This window comes from Dinoponera quadriceps, unplaced genomic scaffold (assembly GCF_001313825.1).
Source record: "Dinoponera quadriceps isolate SergipeBrazil2010 unplaced genomic scaffold, ASM131382v1 scaffold4444, whole genome shotgun sequence".
Lineage (NCBI taxonomy): Eukaryota > Metazoa > Arthropoda > Insecta > Hymenoptera > Formicidae > Dinoponera > Dinoponera quadriceps.
In genome coordinates, this window is record NW_014558991.1 from 1,726,279 (window position 1) to 1,751,300 (window position 25,022).

The 25,022-nt window shown below is 40.0% G+C and overlaps 2 protein-coding genes across 8 annotated transcripts; one reads left to right on the forward strand and one right to left on the reverse strand.

The window, feature by feature from the left end:
- Window positions 1-5,278: 5,278 nt before the first annotated feature.
- On the reverse strand, window positions 5,279-19,698 carry LOC106750088 (ran-binding protein 9). Of its 2 annotated transcripts, XM_014630170.1 has the most exons (9): window positions 19,409-19,698; window positions 10,946-11,301; window positions 10,200-10,387; window positions 9,715-9,827; window positions 9,202-9,636; window positions 8,181-8,513; window positions 7,742-7,925; window positions 7,373-7,403; window positions 5,279-7,173 (listed from the first exon to the last, which is right to left on the reverse strand). In XM_014630170.1, exons 1-7 carry the CDS (start codon window positions 19,614-19,616, stop codon window positions 7,792-7,794), a joined length of 1,767 nt encoding a protein of 588 aa, XP_014485656.1. In that variant the 5' UTR covers window positions 19,617-19,698; the 3' UTR covers window positions 5,279-7,173; window positions 7,373-7,403; window positions 7,742-7,791. The 2 variants fall into 2 exon arrangements, with proteins under 2 accessions (XP_014485656.1, XP_014485655.1); XM_014630169.1 differs by lacking the exon at window positions 7,373-7,403.
- A 248-nt stretch (window positions 19,699-19,946) lies between these two features.
- LOC106750103 lies at window positions 19,947-23,130 on the forward strand. 6 transcript variants are annotated; one of them, XM_014630198.1, is made up of 5 exons: window positions 20,451-20,673; window positions 20,759-20,832; window positions 21,062-21,151; window positions 21,568-21,836; window positions 21,903-23,130. In XM_014630198.1, the coding sequence occupies exons 3-5, from the start codon at window positions 21,072-21,074 to the stop codon at window positions 22,481-22,483; spliced, it is 930 nt and encodes a 309-aa protein (XP_014485684.1). In that variant the 5' UTR covers window positions 20,451-20,673; window positions 20,759-20,832; window positions 21,062-21,071; the 3' UTR covers window positions 22,484-23,130. The 6 variants fall into 6 exon arrangements, with proteins under 6 accessions (XP_014485681.1, XP_014485683.1, XP_014485684.1 ...); XM_014630195.1 differs by lacking the exons at window positions 20,451-20,673; window positions 20,759-20,832 and adding an exon at window positions 19,947-20,076; XM_014630197.1 differs by lacking the exons at window positions 20,451-20,673; window positions 20,759-20,832 and adding an exon at window positions 20,123-20,172.
- Window positions 23,131-25,022: the final 1,892 nt, after the last annotated feature.

Sequence of the window (25,022 nt, forward strand, 5' to 3'; positions counted from 1 at the left end):
AATAAATCGTTAGCTCGGCTAGGGTCGCTTCGCCAAATATTCCAGATGATGAGAGTGTCGCCGTTGCAGAGAGACATATTAATACTGCGAGATACAGATGTGCGCTCTTCAGCAAAACGCTTAGAAAATGTGGTCCTCGTGGCACGTAATTTTATTGCTTATAACTCGACAATATATTTATATATATATATATATTACAAAATTTCGATTATAAATCATATATAAAGAAATTGTTTAGACTTACCTTAAGACTGTAACTCGCGCCACGAAGACGACCGATCTTCACGAGTCTTACGCTACGACATTTACGATTCGGCAAAATTACATTCTACAATCACGCCGCAAGCAAGTCGAGATACATCCGGGAAACTATCGAAACAGAAATTCTCGATCGATCCTAGTCGGACAGAGATTCTGACGCGCGCACAAGGACTCACGCAGCTCGCACAAGTAAGGGAATACAGCTTGTATTTATTTGTCGAGTAACGACTTTATAACGTAATCGCTGGTATTAAGTAGTATCGTATAATTGCGGATTAAAAATGCTTATACACAATTAAAATCGTACGACACCACAGACAGTATACGATTTTCTCACAATCGGAATCCTCACCTAGTAACGTCGATTCGTCTCGCCTTAATTGTGCATCGTTAAAAACGGAGGCTGAAAGCCGATCGGGAGGCTGATCGTAAATCTTCTCCTTCGCCGTAAGCTTGTGCAAAAGCGGAGATCTGTCCAGCTTGAAAGCATTCGATGGCATTTCCACTTGTCACGAGTTTACCCCGGTAGCACAATTCATTGGGCCAATATTGGCCACAAATTGGATCTCAATATTGACTCACGCTTGTAAAAGGATTCACGATCGCGACCCTACAAATCTCGACAATCTCTCTCGAATCGAGCGGCTGAACGTCGCAATTGCTCAATCCGCAATTTCTAATAGCTAGACGAGAAAAACGTGGATTTGGCAACTGCGACTACGAGCCAAGTCGACGGCTCGTTGGAGAATTGTGGATTAGACGCGCGCGGCATCCAACCGCTCAATCGCCGATGTTACAAGTGCGAAAACGGCTTTAACACGTTGACTGCTACAGTGACGTTAGGGAACTCATCAATGTGTTATTTTAATTGCGATAATCAATTATATTCATTATTCAGCGAAATTAATGCACGATAAAAATGTATTCCTACGCGAGTTAACTCGCACTTGGCGTTTAGAATAGAGAATTTTTTTCGTACGGCAGCCACAAAATAACTCGTGTTTGGCGGTCAAAGTGTCAAATATTGAGTATATTTGTCCTAATTATATAAATATTATCCTATCTTTGTATGTCACAACGTACGTTAAAATTCAGGAATCGTAACATCGGCGTTCGCAAAGATCCGTCGAGATCGCATCGACCTTTCGGTCCCCCGAGTTAAAAGCGCCGTGCCGTTATCCATCGAGTTTACACGCGTGTGCTTGACTTATTTACATTGTTACTTGGTATGTTACACTTGAGTTTCTCGTGTACGTGAAATGTCGAAAGCGTTTGCCATAGTAATCGGAATCGAAAGCTCATAAGTGTAGCCGTATTTACACCGTCGTGCTTCGAAAAGCTCTCCGCGCGCGGCTCTCGCCGAGCCGGAACCTCGTTGAGCTTCGCTAAGAAAAACCGGACTGAAGCTCGTATTAATGGTTGTCACTTGAAACTTGCCTCATACGAGATACTTGTATTTCAATTCAGAGTTGAATCTCTCTCTCTCTCTCTCTGCAAAATTTTCAGTTGTACCATATGATATATGATGTTATATTTGTAATCGTTATTTAAACGGAAAAACTAACATCTAATTAATATATAAATTAATAACACAGGTTAACACCAAAATTTTTGTCAAGTAATTCTAATTAGAATACATGTTCCTTATAGATTTTCGGTCACAAAATCTTTACAATCCTGTGTAATTATTATCTGAAATTCATCTCAAGTGAGATACTCAATTTGAATTTAGAGTTAGACGCCAGTCTTTCAATTGAATTACGATCACCAATATAATATCACGTGTATCTTGACGATTTTAAATTGAAGAACTCGAATCCGACTCTAAATTCAAATCTGAGCGTCTCACGGGAGACAAGTTTCAGGCAATGAGCATTAATACGGACTCAAATTGAAATCCAAGTATCTCGCTTGAGACAAGTTTCAAGCAACGATTTGCTAATCCGGGCCTAAGATACTCGGTGCTTCTGATCGATCGATTGAAAAAAAGAAAAAAGAAAGAAACAGCGTACAGCCTCGATATATATATATATATATATATATATATCGTCGTCATACTGCATTTCGGGACGTCGTACGTTGCTCTTGCTTGTCATTTATGCCACCACAGTGTATCCTCCTTCTTTTATTATTATTATTACAAAGTATTGCTAAAAACATGTGTCATAACAATATGAACTTTCGATTTGGTTCTATTGCGACATACAGAGTGTTTCGTCGGGCCCGATGTGTGTGTGTGCCTGTTATTCCACAATTCTTAATGACAACGTCGCTGCCGCTTAAACGTCCCGTCGCACAGCTATCGTGTGATATGTTATAACCGCGCGACGACAAGGCGCAACGACAACGTCATTATCGCCAGAAGGTTAACGGAGCAACAACACACAGACACTTTTGCGCACTCCTCGAATCACCCTGCAGGACATGCTCCTCTACGCGGAAACTTATAGCGACGACATAGGTAAGTAGTTTAGTGTTCTCTACTAAGACGTACATGTCACGATTTCGTTACACACACGACGCCACAGCTCATTTATATAACTACATCGTACACACGTATAAAAATAACGTTTCTATCGTAAAATATGTTTCAACATACTCAGAGTTTAGAAATAACTAATTCGATGGCCGTCGCCACGTTTTGTGTTTGCCCGTCGTCTTCCTAAAACTGGATCTCGAGACGCGACTCTCGGGTACGTAAACTATAATTATCGTCATATCAAAAAGCATAAAGTATAGATATATTATATGTATATATATATATATATATATATATATATATATATATATATATATATATATTGTGTGCACACACCACACGCACGCCCGCACGTGCGTCACCTACGCGCAGTGATACCGCGAGATATGTTGAAATATGCATACACCACACGGTGCATACCGTGAGACTCGTTTTATATAACACGAAACAAAACGTACCTACTACTCGTGCTCGCACAATTTGCGAAAATTAATCGAACCATTTCCAACCCGCACGCGAGCAAAAACCAAAAAAGTTTCTCGCAATTCCTCGAATAATTCAAACTCTAAACAGAAAAAAAATTTTCTCTAAAGTATGTATGTTTTTCTATATAATTATATCATCTAATTATATAGAAAATTTTTTTCCCGGGTAATTCTCTCAGTTTCGCAGGAAACGAATTTATTCGCGTACGTATGATACATCTTTCCGACATCTTTTGCAGCATCGCAAAATTATAGAATTATAAAATCTTACAAAACTAATAAAACAGTAATACGTTCTTTCTTTCTCGGTTAATTAGAAAATTGGTCTCTCGGATACGGGCTAATTAGAACGGTGTAGACGATTCGCCGCGATGCAGGAGCGAGACACTGGTGGCAAGTGATAGCCGGAGAGAAAATATGTGCGCGCGTGCGTGTGCGTTCGCGTTAAAGTGCGAGTAATCCCTCAAAGTTACGTAAAAGCGAAGAAGTGTTTGCTGCTTTCCTATTTTACATCACCTGCGCTGCTGCTCTCCTTTCTCCTTTTCCTCGATCTCTTTTAATCTTTACGCTAGCTACATTTTTTTTGTGCACGAGTTGCTTGTGAAAGAGAATCTTGGCTCCGGGTGTATGTGTGTGTGTGTGTGTGTGTGTGTGAACATTTACTACTTCTCCGACGACAATCACGACGGTGATGGTGCGTGCTCTACGCGCGTCGTATGTATCGCGTCCTCACGAGTCTCGTTACAAACGGAGGAAGAATGCGCGCTCTCTTCTGCTTCGTCGCGAACGTATACACGACACCGACATACAGAATGCGACACCCAACGACCTCCTCAGAGCTAGACTGGTGTAGGTAGGATCTTCCAGGAGTAACGAAAGCGACATAAAAACACGCGCACACGGAGTGATCCTTGCCTGTGACTTTCACCACAAATTCCATTTAAATTTATCGACGATTAACTCAGACGACAGAGTTGTCGCAATATAGAAAATAAAACATGGTTTATTGTTCCAAAAGAGTAAGAGAAATTCTCTTGTTTACCCGTTATAACTTATTTAAAGCTGCTATTAGTCAAGTAATAACTCTTCCATATTTTGCTAAACACACACACACACACACACACAGAGTACAGAATTTTGTGTTAAATTTAACACATATCCCAAACGGTCCACTCAAATTCTTGTATTAATTTAATTTAATACATGTTAAGTTAAATTAACACAAAGTGAATATATTGAAGAATAATACATACTATGTCAAAAATTAATATAAAATTAATATGACGCTAATCGATACTGAAGTATAAAATGTGTTATTTTAACGCTTGCACACATTGAATATTGACACAAGACAAAATGTTGAGGTAACAAACACAATATGTTAAACACATAGGTATGTTAAAAATTTAGTGTGAAAACAGAGAACGATTTTAACATAAATACAAAATTTCTTTTACTGTGCAGAATAATTAATTCTTTGCTTGGTGTTGAACGACAAATTACATAGCTAGAAATCGCGCGGTTAGCAATTCTGTCGGTTAATCATCGATGAATCAAGTCTGAGTTCGACGAAAGTCACTCCTGACCGAATGTCCCTGTCTTGAAAGTAAAGAGTGATGCCACGAAAGCGTGAAAACTACAAAATGACGTCGTATGAGATATCGTAGGCTCAATGCATCTTTTACCCTTTTAGACGATCACTGCTCGATGCTGAAAGCACGAACACGCGCGATCGATGATCACTCCGTGACGCACGCTCGACGCGGGCGCCGATTCAGCAAGAACAAAAAATGAATTTACGTCGGATAGGCACATTACATAATGTATCTTTATTACCTAAAATATGCACTTCGAAAGACTTAGCAGGCAGGTATGGGGCAAAACGAGACACACATTCGGGAGCCAACGCGAACGAAGGTCACAAGGACGCAAGAACAAACGTCGACGTTGCTGTTACTCGAGTGAGCGCGCGCGTCTCTCGCTAAACGTCATCGTACGCCGTAATGTCGTCGATCGAGCCGAACTGGTCCGATACAAGAATGTGAGCGGGGGGGGGGGGGGGGGGGNAGGAGATCGATTTGCCGCCGGTAGCGTAACTCTAACAAATCGAAGTGTAACAATAACGAGTTCACCTTTTCGAAAAATCAGTTCCGATCGGCCTGTACACACACACACAATAGGTCGTAGATTGAGAATTTAACAAACACGGTCGTCCTGGCGGGATACTCGCGATAACAACCAACAACATGCGCGACGAAAACAAAATGACTTATAAAACCCACTTGGCCAAATCATTGCTGTATTCGCACATATTCGTTATCATAGCTCTATCTATAGTACATAAAACAATAACACTAAAAATCATTTAATTCGAGTAATTCTATCTTTAATTAATATGATTTCCTCTTTTTTTTTTCTTCTTCTTTGTATATATAGTAAATTATTGTATTTAAACGCACGCTTACGCCTAGCTGCATACGATTTTCTGGTTTGTGTTTTTTTTCTCCTTTAATAATATATAATATAATAATATACTATGTCGCATATAAAAAACAATTACTTAGTATAGAGTACAAGATCGTTCCTTAGTTAAGTTTTTGTTTCTTGTTTTTTTTTTGTTTTGTTTCTCTCGTAACTATTTATATAAACGTAAGATCTCGTCCATCTTCTCTAAAATGAACATGCGTCCGCCGCTCCCAGAAGAATCACGAAAAAATCGGGGATACACAAGGTGATCGAGAATGACCACACAGAAACGAAGCAAGAGGGAAAGAAAAAAAGAAAACAAGATACTCTGTCGTTTGCGTTGTACGCGAAAAATTTGGTAACGGCTCCTGCGAGCCGAGGGTTACAGTGAATTTTACAAGGAAGAGATTGGAGTCTCAGCTCGTGCGATCGATTTATCCGAAGCGAACGAAACACATAATTATTATTATTATTATTATTATTATTATTATTTATATATACACGTGTCATTTGTCACCCCCTCCATGACGATGGACCATCAACGAATTTGGCTACACCTGAAAGCGGTGTGTTCTCGATCGATTATTTCTCGTTCCTCATCTCGTGTGTAGCGCCCTGACACAACTCGCATTTTAAATGCAACTAAATTTGATTTTACGCGTCAACCTCGTGCGTTATACATAGAGCATACAAGAGAGTGCCACTGCGACATGACGGTAAGAACTTTCCATCGTTCGCTCTCTCTCTCTCTCTCTCTCTCTCTCCTTCATCGGCACAGCGATGATGTCGCTGTTAACGCGAATTGACATTGACTATACATACATACGATTTATCACCGACAACGGTACTCTCGCGTCTCGGAATCTCGTGTCGTGTATTGCACAGTCGCAGCGTACCGATTTCAACGACGGCGTGAATAACAGTTCAGAGGCTGTCGAGTGAATCACACGGCGCGCATTTCTGGATATACATACATACACATACATATATATATATATATATATATATATATATATATATAACACGCTGTTAATCGCGGATTAACGTACTTCGAGAGTTTCGTAAAACGAAGGCAAGCTGACGTCCTATATAAAAGAAAAGAGAAATCAAAAGGGGGGAAAAAACAGTAAGTAAAGGGGTTCTTTCCGAAAATGATATAAAGTCACAACATGTCAAAAAAACGCGCGGTTGTGACCGGTCGCGCGACGACCGGCCGCCGGGAACGGAGGATCAGCATCGACTGCCGTATTTTTTCTCGCTCTTGGTCGGCGTAATCCAAAGTGACCGTCCTTCCGATTTAAGCTAAAAATTCATGAGGTGTCATTTTGGTTGGCAGGTCTGAGCGTTCACCTTGTGTCGTGTTTGTGGTGTGAGATCGAGCCAAGGCACCGATGAATCCGGCTGCTCTAGCTGAAGAGGCACGCGACATCGCGATGTTGCTGCGTTAACAGAATAATCTGCTCCACGTTCCGCCTCAGCATCCTATAAAATTCACTTATTCAGTTCGCCTGCGCCACACGCGCGCCCGCACGCACGCGGGTCCGACGGGAGACACAAGAGAGAAAAAAAGAGACAGACAAAGAGAGAGAGAGGTACGGTTTGTGAACGCAGCGTAAAACGATCGAATCGCTCGGACCGGAGGAGCGACCTTTAAGGTGATGCGCGCTGATGCACTTCCTACCTTACTCTTTCTTTGTATGGAGTTTCCATACCTGGATAAAAAGGAAAAAATACGTCTGCGTTATTTATTCAGAAGAAAAAGTTGGTTCGTGTTTTTAAACAGTTTATTCTTAGAAATCATTTTTTTTCTTTTCAAGAGAGAGAGAGAGAGAGAGAGAGAGAGAGAGAGAGAGAGAAAGAGAGATCGACCACGCCGACACATTCGCGTGTTCATTTTCGGAACTCGACGTGAGGCTCATCGCCTCGCCTGAGTTTTCATTATCGAACGTTCCCACACACGACATCCTCGATCAATTTGCGAATGACTATTTCTCGGCGAGTCGATTCCGACTGACTCCACGCTCGCGAATACAGAGCAAGTCCAACTCACCAAACTCGCGCTGGTAGAAGAGGCGGACGTGGTAGCAGAGGTAGGCACCGTCAATATTGGATAATATTATCTACTACCGCGAATCCGCATGCTCCCAGCCCGGCACTCGACATCAGTCGAACGAGTTCCCTTGCATGGGACGCGGCAACTTCCAACGGTGGTCGACGTGGAAGATTGCTCGATTCTGTTGATCGAAACAACGGTGATCGATAATCAATGTAAGATGGTAATCGATGTGAATCCTCTACAAAGCCAAGTTACGGTAATGTCAAGTTTAAGAATGCTAAGTATGTGCAGAGATCACATTTAATATTACATGATAAATGTCGGCAAAATAAAATAAGAGAAAGCATCTTTCTCCGTAAGAAAGACAAAGAGCACTTATAGAAGGTAGAAAAAAGTGTCTCTTCCTATTTCTATGTCGTGATTAAACTCTCACCCAATATAGCAGAATTCAGCCTGGCACAGACCGTCTCCCTCTGTTGCGGGTCAAGCTGCCAGCCGACTGGCGAATTCCACGGATTGGCGTACGCTAAGAGACTGAAAGCGTCCTGCAGCATCTTTTTATTGCTCTCGTTCTTCCCGTGCTGCTGCCTCAAGTGTACGGATTGTGAGTACAATTGTTTACCGAACTCCAGCATCTTTTCGATCGCCTGCTTGTTACCGCCGCACAATTGCTTTTTGTTACTTTTATTTGTCGTATTATCGGCGCTAATGCTGCAGTCACCGTTTTGCTGCTGTTGCTGACTTTGATTGGCACTATCGATTTCTTCTGCAAACAGCAATAATCGCTCGTCTCAAGAATCACGGACTTAAATGGCCAAAAGTAACGAATCACTAACGAACGCAAAGCAGTTAAGTCGATTCATACTTATATTTAATCCAAAGAAAAGAATAGAATAGGCTTATGAAAGCTTATGCACGGATTTATCGGTGCAATTGTATCGGTGCGAGTAATGGAACATATTTACGTCAATGAACAACCAGACGTTTCGGTCCTAAATAATATTTTGAAGACGATAGCATTGGATTAAATATAAGATGTACTTTTTTTGAACCGAGTACACCGTTTCTTCATATCGCGACCTTCATTTACCTATTATCCGCGTTTTAAAAGTCATTCTATAATAACGTAATATATGCAGTAAGACGTAAGCTAATTGATCAATTGGGTTCTTAAGAACAATCGGTTGTAGTTAGTCAATTAGCTTACTGATGGAAATATGATCTATACGTCTGTAAAGTTAGAAAATTATTGACTAGTCTTTTTCAGTAGATAATAAACTTAAATGCAGAGGCCCCCAAATATCGCCACTAAAAATCCGGCAATCCACGGGTCAACTGCCTCGTATCATCAGAAATGTGTCATCTATGATTACAACCGTCCTTTGTAATGTAATCTATATATTTGGATAAACTGTTCAGAGAAACGATAGTTAATATATATCCAGATATCTCACCCATATCTACATCCTCTCCATTTTGACACTTGTACCCGTTCGAGCTCGCGTTGCTATTCTGATATCCGTTGCTGTTCTTGACACCATTCACAACGTTAACGCTGCTTTCCTCCATGTCAACGTCGTCCTCTATTTGGCCATTGACGAACTGTTGGCCGCTGTTGCCGTTCATCGTGTTACTGATATTCATCTCTTCTACGTTACTGTTCACCGAGGATTTCGCGTACGCTTTGGTCGACTGTATCACGCTCGTTTGATTAACACTGTTGCCGCTCTGGCAGACTTCCGAGTCACTGCCGTTTACCATTTCAACGAACTGACGGCATTTCAGAGCGAACAATAGATTCGGATCCCTATCGAGAAGCCCGGGATATAATCGACTAGTTAATTCTATCGCCTCACCCATCCGTCCGGCTAATACCAATTTTAAGATCCCTGCGAATCATCAAATCACGATGAGAATAAGGGGGAAGAAATGCTTTTAGCGAGCGAACAGATCGCTGAAAAACTTACTTTGTCGATTTTTGATAGAGTTGTAATCCTCCTCAAACACTTGACCTGTACTGTTGGCAAACGCTTCAGCAGTAGCGCAATATCCATGATGGACGAGATACGTGGACACCATCCTATCAAATTCGTACAGAGCTTCGTTACTCCGAAAGATCGACGATGAATACTTGAGGCGAATGCCCACGCAAACGCTAACTTCTTTGACTAATAAATGAACGTTTAATTTCGACCCCGTTGCGTTATACATGTCCCGCGGTAAGTTCGTTTTACGTTAACATTTAACCAACGTTAAAACATTATATTTAACTTACTTTCTTACATGTAACATGAGTGGTAACATATATATACACACGGAAAACAAATATCAGTTCGTGTAATAAAATCAGAAGCCTGCAAGCAAGGACAAGATTCGATTCAGTCCGAGATTTGGCCTGATTTATTATCAAATATAATTCAACCCGATCTCGACCGTTCACGTGGATACATACTTGTGAAGAACTTCTTGCCATTGGCCCTGGCCATGATCCGGTGTGGGATAGTTTATGATCTGTAATCTCGTTCGGACACGTAGTTCGTTGATCATGTCTCCAATGTCGAAGACAAATGGTGCTTGCCCAAAGTTGGCATCTACGACTTCACCCGGAGTCTGTAGACCGACTGTCGGATAAAGATTGGGCTGCGAAAGCAAGTTCGAATGAGTCCGTGCCGTGAAAGAATTCGGTTCGCGCAAGACGAACGATAAATACCGTAAGTCTTGCAACATTTTCAAAGTATCAGAAATCGATTTTACAGCTGTCACTTCAAAGTGAAATTAGAATCTGCGGACACATCAAACCCTAGCTAGCCATATTTATTTTCAAATCTTTAATTCGCCACATTCCAGTCCATAAGACCGTTCGACTTTTGTCGCCTTTCATTTTCATTCTAATTAATAGCTTGTAATATAGAAATTAGAATCTGAATAAAATGTTTATGATATCGAGTCAAGAAAATGTGTTTAAACTAGACGTATGATAATGATAAATAGAGTGTTTTCGGAAATAATTATCAAATGATTTTTCAAACGCGATTTAAGAAAAAATCATATTCGGTCTAAAGGAAAAGAAATTTCGAAGTGAACTCTAAAAAATAGCGCTTTCTCTTCCGAGGTACAGAAATAACATTCTTTCCCTCATACGAGAGAAGAGTGACATTAGGGGTACCGCACATGTTATCGATGCAGCAAGTGGCTTACAGGGAGGTCCGTGAAGGCGATACCCAAGTGGTGGCCATTCTTCGTGTAGAATGCGGTGTTGTCAACCAGATTGACGCCGCAGCCGATCACGTCGCCGGTAGTGAAGGTCGGCCCGTAAGGCTGACCCGTGCCGGACGAGCAGAAGCTGTGGCCGTCATCGCCATGGTAACCATATGAGTGCTTGTCCCATCCCGGCAACCTGTTCACATTGACGCCGTGTGCTGAGAGACCGATTCCCATGTAGCCATCGCGGCCTTTGCTCACAATCTTCACCTCGAAGTAATACAAGCCACAGGCTGCTGGTATGGAGTGCGTTGTACGAACACTGGCAGCGTCTTTGTGAGTTTTACCGTAACCTGGGAAATGAGAAGACGTCTCGCTGAGGAGGCTCCCCTCTCTAAAGGATCGCCGATTATTAGCTGTATCGGCTAATAACCGGCGCGCGTATGTACGGTCGAAAGTATCGGTCGCGAAGTAGAAACGCGTTAAAAATAGAGATGCACTCGCGTGGGACGTATCTGTGCCTTGAGATTAAAAACAAGGTCATCGTGCGGCTCGGAGATGCAAGGACAAATGCCGTGCGTCTTGCCACGTCTGCCCTTTTATTACGCGCGCGCCTTATCAAAGTTGCAAAGAACGCAGAGAGAATGTGGATTCGCGGAGAAAGTTTACATAGGGTGGAATTATTTATTCTTCCGCCTTCCGTAACACACGTTGCTAGTTGCTTGACTTCGCTCTAAATCGCGACTTGAAACTCGCACGAAATCCTCTCCTCAAAAAGGTGATAGCGACGTTCGCACCAAAATTCGTGTGGACCCTTTAAGACATAAGAAATGTATTAAGTTTAACACACAATTTTTGATTGTATAATCGTACCTTATATATGATATTGCATTTGATCGCTCTGATATCATTCGCTTTTCAGTTCATTGCGCGAGCTTTTATTGGTCCATCGTTTATTTCGCATCGACTGGATATCAACAGAGAGCCTCACTTTATTCAATTCGCGCGCGGATCTGACGTGCTCTTTCCTGGCTAGAATACGATAGCTGGAGAGCAAGTTTGGCGAAGTTGGCTAGCAGCTCTCCGCATCCGAGATAGCGGTAAGCTAAGAACTGTGGTCACTTCCTTCTCGAGAGAAAGACAGAGAGAGAGAGAGAGAGAGAGAGAGCAAGATACGCTTACGTGCCTTAGACGATGCGAATCGTCTATCGATTCCCCCCCTCGAATGTTGTACCATACGGAAGAGCGCGATCTAAAGACACCGAAGTCATTACGAATGAAATGACCGGCTGCATTCGCGCGAGCGAGTTGCTTGCACGGAGCAACGACGAGCCGATGTATTTTCGGTGCGTGTACAAACGCGTGCGGCGATGATACCCACGCAGCACACACGCGATAAACAATGCGCGCTTTAGGAAGAGTGACTTTCGCGAGTGAGCGAGCGTGGAAAATGTTAACGCACGCTGATCGCTTACATAACGAAATATTGTGCGGCTAAGAGCGAGCTGGAAAACGGCGGTGTGTATTTTCTCGGTCGCAAAATTCCACAGCGAGAATTTTGCGCTCGAATCACCGAGAGAGAGAGAGAGAGAGAGATTTGATCCTCGCCGACTGACGTTCGTGTGATTGCCGAACGTCGAGCGTTAATTAACGGTGTGTCTGCTTCCGCTCCGAAAGCGAGAAAGTTTCTTCTGTATGAAAATGAATTCGTGTCGAGCTATTAAAACAGTGCATAATGCGCATACTGCGAAATCAAAGTACGGAATTGTTCGGCGGATGTAAGTAGGGCATTGGGTCGCCGCGCGCGCCACATCGATGCAATATTACAAGCTTACCCGCGATCTGTGATCTATGAGTTTCTATGTTACGCGCATGTCTCGTCCTTACAACGTAAATGCGTCGTCGTATCTCCGCTCCGCCGAGCGTCGTTTATGCAGCTTTTATAGGTAATGCTTTTATTGGGTCGTTACAGGAATTATATTCGTGTTTGTGGAAATAACGTTGTAGGATCCTCCTCCAACGGCGGAACTTTTGTAACTCAATATTGGCCGTGACGTAACAGCCGTGCAGCGCGAGATATCACTTTATTGCATCAGGATATGTATAATTGTGTATATGGATTAATGCAATAAAAGAGTTTTATATATTCCGCTTGCTATCTCAGTACGTTTTAAATTATTCTACGATAACGCTCGCGTGATGATAATGGATAATAAATACGGAAATGAAGTATTCAAAATCGAATGAATAAGTAAGTTCTCTAATCTCTGAAACATTGCCTTCTACTATCTAAGTTTCTACTAACTAAATATTCTCTTTTAACTAAACTTCTTAGGAGGCTTTCTTCGCTCGAAAAAACAGAGTGACAACAAACAAGTAAGTTTTGCTTGAAGTTCGGCGATTTTTTGCTCAGAATGAATCCTCCGCTTTGAATCGTCGAATGAATTTTTTCACTCGAAATTGAAGAGCCAATTTGACGTCACGAGAAAAAAATTCACCGTGTAATCGATTGAAACGTTTACTCGTATGGAGTTAGAATCCATATTAAGCTTGAGTGATACTCTCTTGATTCCAAGTGGCAGTATTTTCACAGTCGCTTCGAGTAAATTTTCATTCGTTTTGTGTGAAATTTTATCGTATAAAATTTAGAGAGAATATTCTCTTTTAAAATAAATTCTCATTCAAAAAGCAGAGTGACAAATCAAATCATTCGAGTAGTGCACGGAGAAAAATTATGGTAAAAATTACTACAAAAGTTTTTATAATAATGGAATATAACAGAATTATTATCGAAATTACTATGTATATTTTTAGTGATGTGTACACTATGACTGTACACATGATAGATATATCGCTAAAGATTACAACACGTAATAATTTCGATAATAACTCCGGTATATTCTAGCATTACAAACTTGTATAGTAATTTTTACCACAGAATATATTTCATTCTGCAATCGTGAATATCTTCGCTCGAGATTCAAGAATGAATATGATATATTTCACCGTAACAGAAATAAATTCACTCCGATCGATTGAAACATTCACTCGTCAGAATCCAATGTAAGCTTGAGTGAAACATTCACTCTTGCAATTTCAAGTGGGCAGGATTTTCGCTATCGCTACGATTGAATTACCGCTCGTTTTGAGTAAGATTTTACTCCAAAGAATTTAGGTGGTACGTTTACAGAAAAAGACGGGGAATCGCTTGAAACTGCAAGTGCACTCTAAACAATTCTCCAAGGAAAGCGGCAAGAAACTCGGAAAGCTCGATTACAGCCTATTCGTGCGTTGGAGTACTCAGCCACTCGAAAATCACGATAGACCTTGTTTACGGGAACAAGCGTGAATTTCGGAGAGTCGCAAGGTCTCGCGTCACGAAAGGATGCGATGAAATCCGCGACGTCCGGTCGAGCCGCGGTCACGACGGTGTAAGCGTGCAAGTGCAAGGGAAACAGTTAAGGGTTAACGGTAGATGCGGACTATCGCGGGCGGCCTTCCGTTTTCGCAGGCACTCCTACTAGCTGCTCGCTCAGAGAGGCCACGTGCGCTCGTTTACCGCGCCGAGAGCGGAGCCGTAAACAGACGCGCGGATGAATCCACAGATTCGCAGAGAGAAAAGCGCCGCCGAGAACTATATAAAATTTTGTCATCGAGGAACACGTCTTCCCTAATTCATCTTTCTATTTCATGTACTGCCCGTATTTTAGAAACTGGAATCTACTATTAAATATTTACAAGAAGAAATAAATTATTTAAAATTCTATTGATATCAAATCGAAAGTAATAAAAAAAATATACATTTTCTTAAGTCTGTAGCTTTTTTTTTTATGAAAGCAATTATTTATTCTATTTAAATAAAAGAACTTATAGATTTGGGTAAATATACTATTAGTATCCACCGAATAAACGTTTTTTATTTTTTAGATTTTTTTTCTCCTCGTTGATTTTCATTGAAATTATATATTCTTTTTCGCGAAATCTTTTCAAAAATTTTTGAAGAAATATGTCGTGTTCCTTAGCAAGATAAAGCCTGCCAGTCTACGCTACTAGAAAACACGAAATTTCAAAAAATTTTATACGAAAGAAAACTTTAATATTCTCTCCGTGTACGCGTTCGATTGATCGCGCGCCTTTTAGTACAATTCACCTCGTCATGTTTGCCCATCGAAATCGTTATCGCAGATTAGCGCAAACAGCGGAGAATTCTCGTCTGAGTCTCCTCGTTGGCGTCGTCGAGGCTTCGCGACGTAATCGCGACTCCGCGCGCTCTTTGCAATTGGAAAGAGCGCGTCGCGGTCTTCATGTGCATCGCGGTCGCATTTAACGACTATTGCGACGATACAGAGTCGTTCTACTTCTTTCTTCTTTTACCTTCGTAGGTAATAGGATATATCAATTGCTACGGAATTATTATCGCATCTGTCTGTTCGCGAGTGATATGATCGTGGGAGAATTTGAATCTTTCAGCGAGAAGAATATTGCGAAGTGCGCGATAATTCGTCAATCGCGACGAAAGGCTTGGCCAAGTAGGAAATACAGCAGACTCCATTAAAATGCTGTGTAGAGATATAAAATTAGATTCAAAGTGATGATTATTTACGGTAAGATGGCCATTCATTGGCAATTTTGGTAAAATTCGTTGTTTTTGTTTTAATGTCATGCACAAATAAATTGTATTCAGATTTTCTGCGCTAATACATAAGATAAAACAACAGTCTTATGTTATCATGTATATCTGATAATCTGATTGGACCATTTTCACTTCTAATGCTGTGATAACCTTGAAATATTAGGCGCGTTATCTTGAAATATTTGTGTATCATGTATTATGACTGTTACTTTGGAGAATCGTTGCCGATTCATTAAATTATCAACAGTCATAATGCACAAATAATGGTCTTGATTGAAAATTTTCGATGTCGCTATACTAGGGAGTGGCACAGCATTAATGAGGTCTGCTATACGAACGGACAATGAATGAATAATTAATGAGTTAAACGTCGAGTCAAGAAGTAACTTCCGTTTTTTTTAACTATGACATGCAACCTTTATGAACTTGGCACTATGATCCCTTTACTTGCGCATTATACAATTTGGAATGTGTAATTTAAAAGTGTAAATCGTTATTCATCGTTAAAGAAGATCCAAACGATTAGGATCGAAACATCCAATAGATATGGAATGTAAACATCGTTTCATTTCTTCATTAAATATTATATCGCCCGAGCACAGCGTTCGCTCTCTCCTAGTTGCCTTTAACAATTTTTCTTTTTTTTTTTTTTTAATTTGGGCTGTATATCTTGAGTATTTTACACATATCCTGTATTTGTTTTCTCTCCCTCGAAATTTAGTAAACACCTTATTGGTTTCCTTACGTGTGAATGTACTTAAAACCAAATAAAAGAAAAGATAAGAATAATAAGATAAAAGAGAGGAAAATAAATTGCCACTTCCGTCGTAATTTACAATTCGTGCAACAATGTGACAAGCGGGTCACGAGTGCTCTCTTTCTCTCTCTCGTTCTCGGATCGCCTAATTAATTCCAAGTGTAACTTATTCGAATGCCAATTTGCTAAGCAGAGACCGCCAAAATATTGATGCCGCGGACCGTAATCGGTATATGGCGGATCTCTGGCGACGAGTCTACGACGTGTCTACGAGTTCATAGAACACCCGAGAGACAACGATCGAAGTTAAATTAAAGGATTCGCGAGCGGCGGATATTATCGACGCGCGACGGCTAGGGTCGAGTGTGTACGCGGCGTGCATTATGCTTCATCATGTCTGCCACGTATTGTGACATCTCGATTAACACACATTTTGTATTCGTAACGCGATTTTAGGGGCAGTCATCGCCGCATCGAACGCGATGTCCTGTAACTTTGTCCTATTTATCGTGCAATTAACGCGTCGATTATTCATACATTCTGAACGAGTTGCGGCGAGAACACATACGATGCGGCTTTTATTTATACACGCATATATTTTACAATACATTTATTATAATAACATTGCGCGTAGTTTCTATTAAAAGATGCAAAGAACGCGATCGTTGTGACTTCACGCTAAGTTATGATTTTCTCCCCCTCTCTCTCTCTTTCTCTAATGAGAAAGAAAATCGCGAGGAAAAAAATTTTCATTTTTTTTTTATTTCTCTTTCGTTCTTGCAAATATTTGCACGGATGAAACCGACGAGATGTTCGCGAAATTTCGAAAGAGAAGAAATTTCATGACATCTTTTTCGACGTCGCGGGACTTTTACTCGCCTCCGCGGAGAAAATATTGTAATAAAAATTGCCACAAAATTTTGTAGTGCTCGACCATATCTGAATTGAAGCTTTTGAAATTACGTGTGTTGTAATCTTCAGTGATGTACATATCATGTGTGCACCGAAGAAAATGCTGTTGAATCAATAAAATTGTTAACAGCGGCATGATTGGATTATATTTTCTATTCAGTGGCGAATATCATTAAAACTATTACATTATGTATTGTTTCAATAATTAGAGTATTAGTTTCAACGATATCGCAATTGAATTCCGCATGCTACAGGGAATTCTATTGATTCAACAGCATTTTCTTTCATACACATTTATACACATCACACTAAAGATCACAATACACATAATAGTTTTGATGATAAATCCGGTATGATCCGTTACTCTCCGGTAAACTCTTACAAACACATAACAAACTTCAAACTTTATAAACATTACATACTTCACACTGCAAACTTCTGAGGGAATTTTTACTACAATATTTTTTCCGTAAACGAGAAAAAAACATTCCTCGAAATATTAGTTTTGCACGCGGCAATAGCGTGCAAATAATGCAGATATTGTAATTCGCTCGTTAATACACTGGATATCTCTCGGCAGTGTGACTCGCGAGAAACCTATTCCTTGCTAAAAAAAAAAAAGAAGCATCAGATATCACTCGGTGTCACTTTGCTCGAAAGAAGCGAGCTCGAACGGGAAACGCAGCGGCCTTCGCTTGTTTCCCTTATTCCTGCCCCGTTTTTGGCGTTTCTTTCTCTCTCCTCGCACTATCACGCTCCGTAGGAAAATAATATTTTCGTTCGCGCTGTTCGCGGCATCGGCACACGTCCGGCTAGCGTGAACACTCGGCCGAAGTCCTTACCACGTATACCGCTTTAAATAATGCTCTCTTTTTTTTCTTATTCTCCGTCCGTGTGTGCGAAGAGAATAGATAATGCGCCAGGCGGCCGGTCAGTCATCGCCGTCGCATGTATTTTACGCGAAAACTCTCTAGCACACTCTGTATATTTCGAGCGAGAAGATTGAGAAAGAGAAGGAGAGAAAGCGTCGAGTAAAGTTCCCCATGATGCCCACGAGAGTACAACAGTGGGACTTTTCTCTCATGAATGGAATTCTTGTCTCTTTTATGGGGAGATTTTGGTTCCCCGCCGATGGGTCTTGCGCAGCGGCAGGGTGATTTGACGGGCGAACGTCATCCGGCGCGACCCTCCCAGTTAAACATTTCCGCCACGAAGCTTCGAGACTCTTGCGAGGGGAGAAGAGGAGGCAATTTCGATTCAAATTAACCGTCCTCGCCTCTCCTAGTGAAAAGAGAGAGAAATTCTCTCGTCTGATTTATGCAAGGGACGTGCAAACTTGATTCAGTCTCGGCAAGTCTCTCCATTATCATCCCTCTCCCTCTATCCGCCTCGAATTCACCCCGCGCGAATCCCTCGCTGCGTTTTGCGACACGGTGAAAGTGGAACACCCAGTATATGCATCGGCGGACAGCCACGAAATTCGACGGGGCGAATTCAAGACGAGAGAGCACAAGCTGGGTGATCCGCCGTGACGACTCGCGCCGATGCGCGGTCCACGTATCGTGTCCGAATCGCACAGCTGTCATTGACATTGTGCGCGTTCCGTCCATCTCTTTTTTTTTCTCTCTCTATCTCTCTTTCTCGCTCACCCCCTCTCTTTCTCTCTCATCCCCGCATACAGACGCGCTCTACCTCTCTCTCTCCCTCCCACGCGTTTCTTCACCGACACACGCGCCAGAGATCGACGAGTATGACACGATATGACGACGACGGCGGCTACAACGATTTCGCGTCTCGAAAACTGTCGCGTCGTCGTTCGCGAGAACGATTGGCCGGGAGCGAGAGATAGGAGAGAGAGAGAGAGAGAGAGAGAGAGAACACAGGCCCCGTCGTCGACGACGGGCCCCCCGCGACACACAGGACTGATCAGCTGATTCCTTTGTTTAGGTCGCTGACACATGCGAAAAAGAGCCCTGCCATTTTCAATCGATACTACGTCCCTGCCCCGGGAGCAGCCCGATCGCGGCGCGGCCCCGGCCATGGGACAAGGAGCGGGCCCGATGACAGGACGCGATCGAGGCGTAAAATCGCGACGAACGCGTCGCGCACGTTGGCGCATCTCGCGCTGAGGTCGCGCACGGTGCTCTCTCGCACGTACCTTTGTAGTGAACGCGGAGATTGTTTTGCGACAGGCCTATGTAGTTGTACTTGTCCTTCGGGCTCCAGGAGCGCGGCAACGGCGTCTCCTCCTCGTTCACCATTGGATAAAGCAACTTCAGCCGGTCTATGGGCTGGCTCTGGCCCGAATTCGTTCTCGCTGGCTCCATAACACTCCGTTCATCGCTGGTGGCGGCCATCATTGTCATCCACTGCCCCACTCTCTGCTCGGTCCTGGATCGCAATGACGTCGCGCAACTCTCATGCGCAACCCACTCAGCCAGCGACGCCGAGACTGAGTGCTGCGTAGATGAGTGTTCGCCTTGGCTCGCGATGTACATCGTCAAGCCGTCTTTGCATGACGTGACGGCTCAGTCTTCGTTTCCATCGCATGCCAAAGGCGATGAAATCAAGTTCTTTTTAGCTGCACTGTTACAATAAATTGAAGCGAGGTAAGCATATGTTTTCTCATTTCAACAATCGGTTGAAAAAGAACAGGCCAAAGATTATAATTAAGCCCCCCAAAGTGTAGACAACGAGTATGTGTACAATCGATCCCGTTCTCTTCAAAATATCGCGATTCTTTATATCCATCGAGAGATCGATCGATTGCTTGTCGACTGCGAACGAGGGAAGTTTCATCCATCGCCGCGTGTGGCGTAGGAAAAGGTATGCTCACAAAATGCGTTATGTCGAACTATTACGGTGAAAAAATTGAGGGAGATTATCTATGTCTACAATAGATGTAGTTTCAAGCTTTAAACCGTGAGTAATTGACCAATCACAATCGATTATTCTTGTAAAATTTGAGGCAGATACCACTTAATGTTTGCAACGACGCGAACGTCGTTCCATCTTTATTTAACACCCAGCGAAAAACAAAGATAGAATGACGCTCGCGTCGTTGTGAGCGTTGAGTGGAATCCACCCTTAACTGTGAGGCCGTCACGTAACTTGCGACAGCCAATCGAATCCGACCGTGGTAATTGGGTAATTGAGGCGATTGGCTAACGCAAGTTACGCCGCATGGGGAGGCACCTTGAGCGTGTTCGCTCTCTCACGTTACTTTTTTTTTTTCCATCTGGAAACGTATTGTGTCTGTCAACCATTTTGGTTATCAGTGTTGTGTTCACCCGCTTTTAATTACAGTCTGAAACAGTGGTGAAAGTATAATGATGAAAATAATCCTGCATTTATCATCAAATACGATACGTAATATTGTTTTACATCAAGTTTTACGCCTATGAAAGGTGTCTTGATAAGAAAGTAAGACCTGAATTTTATGTATTTCCATACTGTATATTGATCGTAGATTTTCTTTTCAAATTCTTAAGCATTTACCAAATTGCAGATGAACCGAATGATAACTTGGTCCAAATCCTAAGAGCTGCAGTTCTGTTACTAACTACATTGTGTTATACAACTGTACATACGTGTTATATATACATATATAATTGTACATATATATATATGTGTGTGTGTGTATATATATATATATATATATATATATATATATATGTATGTATATATATATGTAATAGCAACAAAGCAAGGTTAACATTAATGTGGCAAAGTATTACTGAACCCTGGCATGATATTTTGCGCATCTGTATATTAATATAAAAAGCTCAAGCTTGTACTGAATTTTATACAGACTTAGAAAGATGGGTACTTCTCGACAGGAAGATAGATCTCTCAGTGGTGGTATTTCATTGCCACAATGGATGAAAGGAAAAATGGATAAGTAGGCATTTCTGTATACTTCTTAATATTATTTACGATAAAAAATACAATTAAAATTATATACAACTATAATATGGTTTAAACTGTCTTAGACTCTTGCTTATCATTCTTTTCATCTCATTGTGATCTTGCATAAAAGAAATATTTATTTTATTTATTTTTTATTTATATATTTTTTTTTATTCGAGGATAGAAGTTCATTGTATGTGTGTATGTAGCATGTGTGTGGTATATAGATAAGTATAATTCTGCCAAGTAACATTGTTTTTCATTATATATGTATTATATATATATATGTATGTATGTATGTATGTATGTATGTGTTCACACACATTTGATACACTTAAATTATAGTACACATGATTTATATTGTGTTTCATACTAACTACTAATCTAATTTTATTTGTATGTTTTTAGATTTGATTTTGACGATACTACTTTCCAAAGTCCACCAACTTATGACGACAGTTTTTTTTACTTAAGATATCAAAAATCACAGAGTTCCAATTCATCACAACAAGAATTGAAACGTATCTCTGAGGTTTTGAGTGAGAACAATATTACAGACTCTACAAATCAGAAAGTTAATTCTAAAACTATTTCTGATCTGAGTGAACCCAAGCACATTGACTTTAGCAAACATCCTTTACCATGTCATCCATTTATACCAGCTACAAATAGTGCAGGTATTTTGCAACACAAAATTCATTCTCTCGTATATTTTCGACAACGATAAATTCTTTTTGTTTCAGTTGGTGATATTCAATCTGAAAAAAAATATTTAACAACAGGAAATATAAAACTCAAATCACAGGGGACGGACGACGGTTTCCACGGTGAACCAGCTCTTTGCGGCAAATCGATTGTTCACGTTGCTAATCAAATGATGTCTGGTAAATTCGCTAAATTATTCACATCAGATTCACGTCAACAACAGACTGAAAGCTCTTTGAAGAATGTCAGTAAGTCGTTACCAGCATCACCACTGGCAACGCCAACGGGAACTCCAGATAGTTCACCGAAAGCACGGAGGAAGATTCACGCTAACCGATATTTTTCGGGTGCATTTGTACCAGATAAAGAGAAATATCAGGGTAGTTGGATTTTAGCGAGCATGTTGGGTCAATCTAGAGAAATCGTTACGGCAAAAATAGAGGAAGAAGACGAATTCTTTGTAGAACCAAATAAACCACTTCATCGGAAAAAATCAATATCTTCGCAAAATCTTACGTATATAGGAAAAGAAGAAAAGTCGGCAGATAAAACGCCTGTTTATGTAAATATGCCATCTGAATTAAGAGAGATGAATTGTTGGTCGCCAACTTCTATGTGAAGTTTTAAAATAGCTTCAGTTTTCATTATGTTCAGAATTATTAACCGATACTTGGAGATCTGTACTTATCTAGAAGCATATTAAGTCGGGTTTAGACTGCACATTGTCGACTGTATTGTAAATTGAGATTTAAATATAATAATCAGGATAATAAGAATCAAGATTGGTTGAGTTTTAATCTGTAATTTTCAATTCTTAATTTGTTACATGTAGACTTTTGTACATGGTTGGTATTTCTGCAAAATATATCAAACATATAGTATGCAATAAAAGAATATGTTCTTGTAAATATAAGGAAACCTTACTATATCTATATATACTATTTAACTTAAATCTATTTCAAATTGTATATCAAAGAGCACCAAACAACACCTAAAATTTTAAAAAAGATAAGTACAGCTCTAACCCATACTTTCACCAAAGCACACAATTCAAATAGATTTAGATTGATAATTTCATGTTACTCCATAATATACTGCAATGTAGGTTTAATTATAGTTTATTATATTACAGTTTATTATATAAAGCTAATATTTGTACAAAATATATAAATGTACGTTTTACTCGACATTAGCAAGTTTATGTTGATCCATAGGTAGGTTTGTTTTTCTCTGTACACATTTGAAATATAAATTATATATGTGTTATATTTGCATAATTAAATTACCTATTTTTTTGGCTATCAAAAACTTTAAAGCATGGGATACGTAACGATTCGTCGATGTAAATAATAAAATAACATTTGTGATATTGTGATATTCTGAATAAGTTATTTGTTTTTTCCGCATATGGATTATAATATATATTGAAATATTAAGGTTCCGGCGTAATGACTGTCTTTGTTTAATTGTTGACGTCAGACTGTTCGGGTAAAAGAGAAATGTTCGTCCAATTTTTTTTTACAAGTGATGATTATAAATGTCACTTTGTGGATAAATTTTTTTATTTTTTTTATTTGAAAGTATAACGCAAATAATCTTGGAATGCGTTTACTTGCTTCTAACGTCATTAAACAAGGATAGTCATAGCGACTACATCTTAAATATTCTGAAGTTTATATATATATATTTTTTTTTAAATAAAACTACAAAAAATCAAATATGCACGTCTTCAAGAAACAAAACAAAAAAAATATATTAGTTTAAGGCTTCGGAATAGTTGCTGTGGTTGAACATAAAATATATATTAAAGTAACTTTAATAAGCAGTGGTAAATAAAATATACATTAAACTTTAAATACAATTAAGGTTCCGGGGTTAGTCTGTGACTATCCTTGTTTAATGACGTCAAAAGCGAGAAAACGCATGCCAAGATTTTTTATGTAATACTTTCAAATAAAAGGAACTCTGACGGTGGAAATAATTTTCTGAATTTCTTTGAAAAAGTCTAGAAAATTGGAATATTTTTAGAGGAATACAGAAGAAAAATCAGAACAAATATTTTCCTTATTAAACCTGAAAAAAACTGCATCTCTCGAAAAATCTCTATTTTCTGATATTTTCAGAAAATTTTCATTTTTCTAAAGTATTTCTCCCAAAATATTGACATTTTCAGAGAACAAAAGCATGATTAGAGTTTATCATTACAAATATGAAAACTATAATTTTCAAATACCAGAAATGTCATTAAATATTTTAGTGGATAGAAATCAGACCGATATTTTCACCTGGCCCCGGTTAAAAAATATGCAATTTTTTATTCTATCAATATAAAATTGTTCTACTTTTTTGGTATATAATAAACACGTAAATACAAAAAAGATGTATGCACATATAATGTATATAATAATACAGAAATTAATTATAAATTTCACTATATACTATAAATAAATTTCACATAAAATGAGAGGAAACATTATATATTTACTTGATCATAAGACAAAAAAATACGCCGATTGTTAATATACTGACATATTACACGTGTCTAGTTTGTAGATAGTTTTGTATTCTTCACGATTTTCGCGAGGCAGTTTTAATCTCAGACACAGCTTCCATAACAAATGAGGAAGCTCTAGAAATGTCAATATGAGAGAGCGATGCTGCCGTTCAGTTTTAGAACTTCAATGTGATATTCTTTGTCGGTAAGAGTGGATACCACAGTAACAACTTAACAATAGTGGATAAGTTAAATTTCTTGAGGTCGGTAAGTTGCCAAGGTCGATAAGTTTTCGAGAATCGATAAGTTACCACAGTCGATAAGTTAGCCGGGAGTAGTAAGTTACCAGAGTCGATATGCTTCCTGGGATCGGTACGTTTCCACGGGCCGGTATGCATCTTTATTGCACATCGCAGAAGCAAAGTGAGGTTCAAAGATTTCAATTTTTTGATAGATTCAAATAAGGATGGTACTTCCGACTTACCCAGTGCAAATAATTCGCAATATATTCTCGAAGCAATCGATGTCATTGATGTGCATTACGAAGGTCTGTGTAAAATGTGTAATCTCACAAATTTCAAGTGGCTTAGCATTAAGTATGGCAAAAATATCGAGGACTAAGACTTTGAAAAAATATCAGCAGAGTTTCCGGAATAATTTGGCA

What these genes read in the sequence shown, in the direction of transcription:
- LOC106750088 (XM_014630169.1), bottom strand. Translation starts at nt 19,616, where the DNA reads ATGACAATGATGGCCGCCACCAGCGATGAACGGAGTGTTATGGAGCCA. An exon ending in TCTCCGCGTTCACTACAAAG is followed by an intron (nt 11,302 to 19,408) that starts GTACGTGCGAGA and finishes CTCATTTCCCAG; the next exon opens with GTTACGGTAAAACTCACAAA. An exon ending in GCTGAATTCTGCTATATTGG is followed by an intron (nt 7,926 to 8,180) that starts GTGAGAGTTTAA and finishes TTCGATCAACAG; the next exon opens with AATCGAGCAATCTTCCACGT.
- LOC106750103 (XM_014630195.1), top strand. Translation starts at nt 19,949, where the DNA reads ATGTGTACAATCGATCCCGTTCTCTTCAAAATATCGCGATTCTTTATA. An exon ending in ATGAAAGGAAAAATGGATAA is followed by an intron (nt 21,152 to 21,567) that starts GTAGGCATTTCT and finishes GTATGTTTTTAG; the next exon opens with ATTTGATTTTGACGATACTA. An exon ending in ACCAGCTACAAATAGTGCAG is followed by an intron (nt 21,837 to 21,902) that starts GTATTTTGCAAC and finishes TTTTTGTTTCAG; the next exon opens with TTGGTGATATTCAATCTGAA.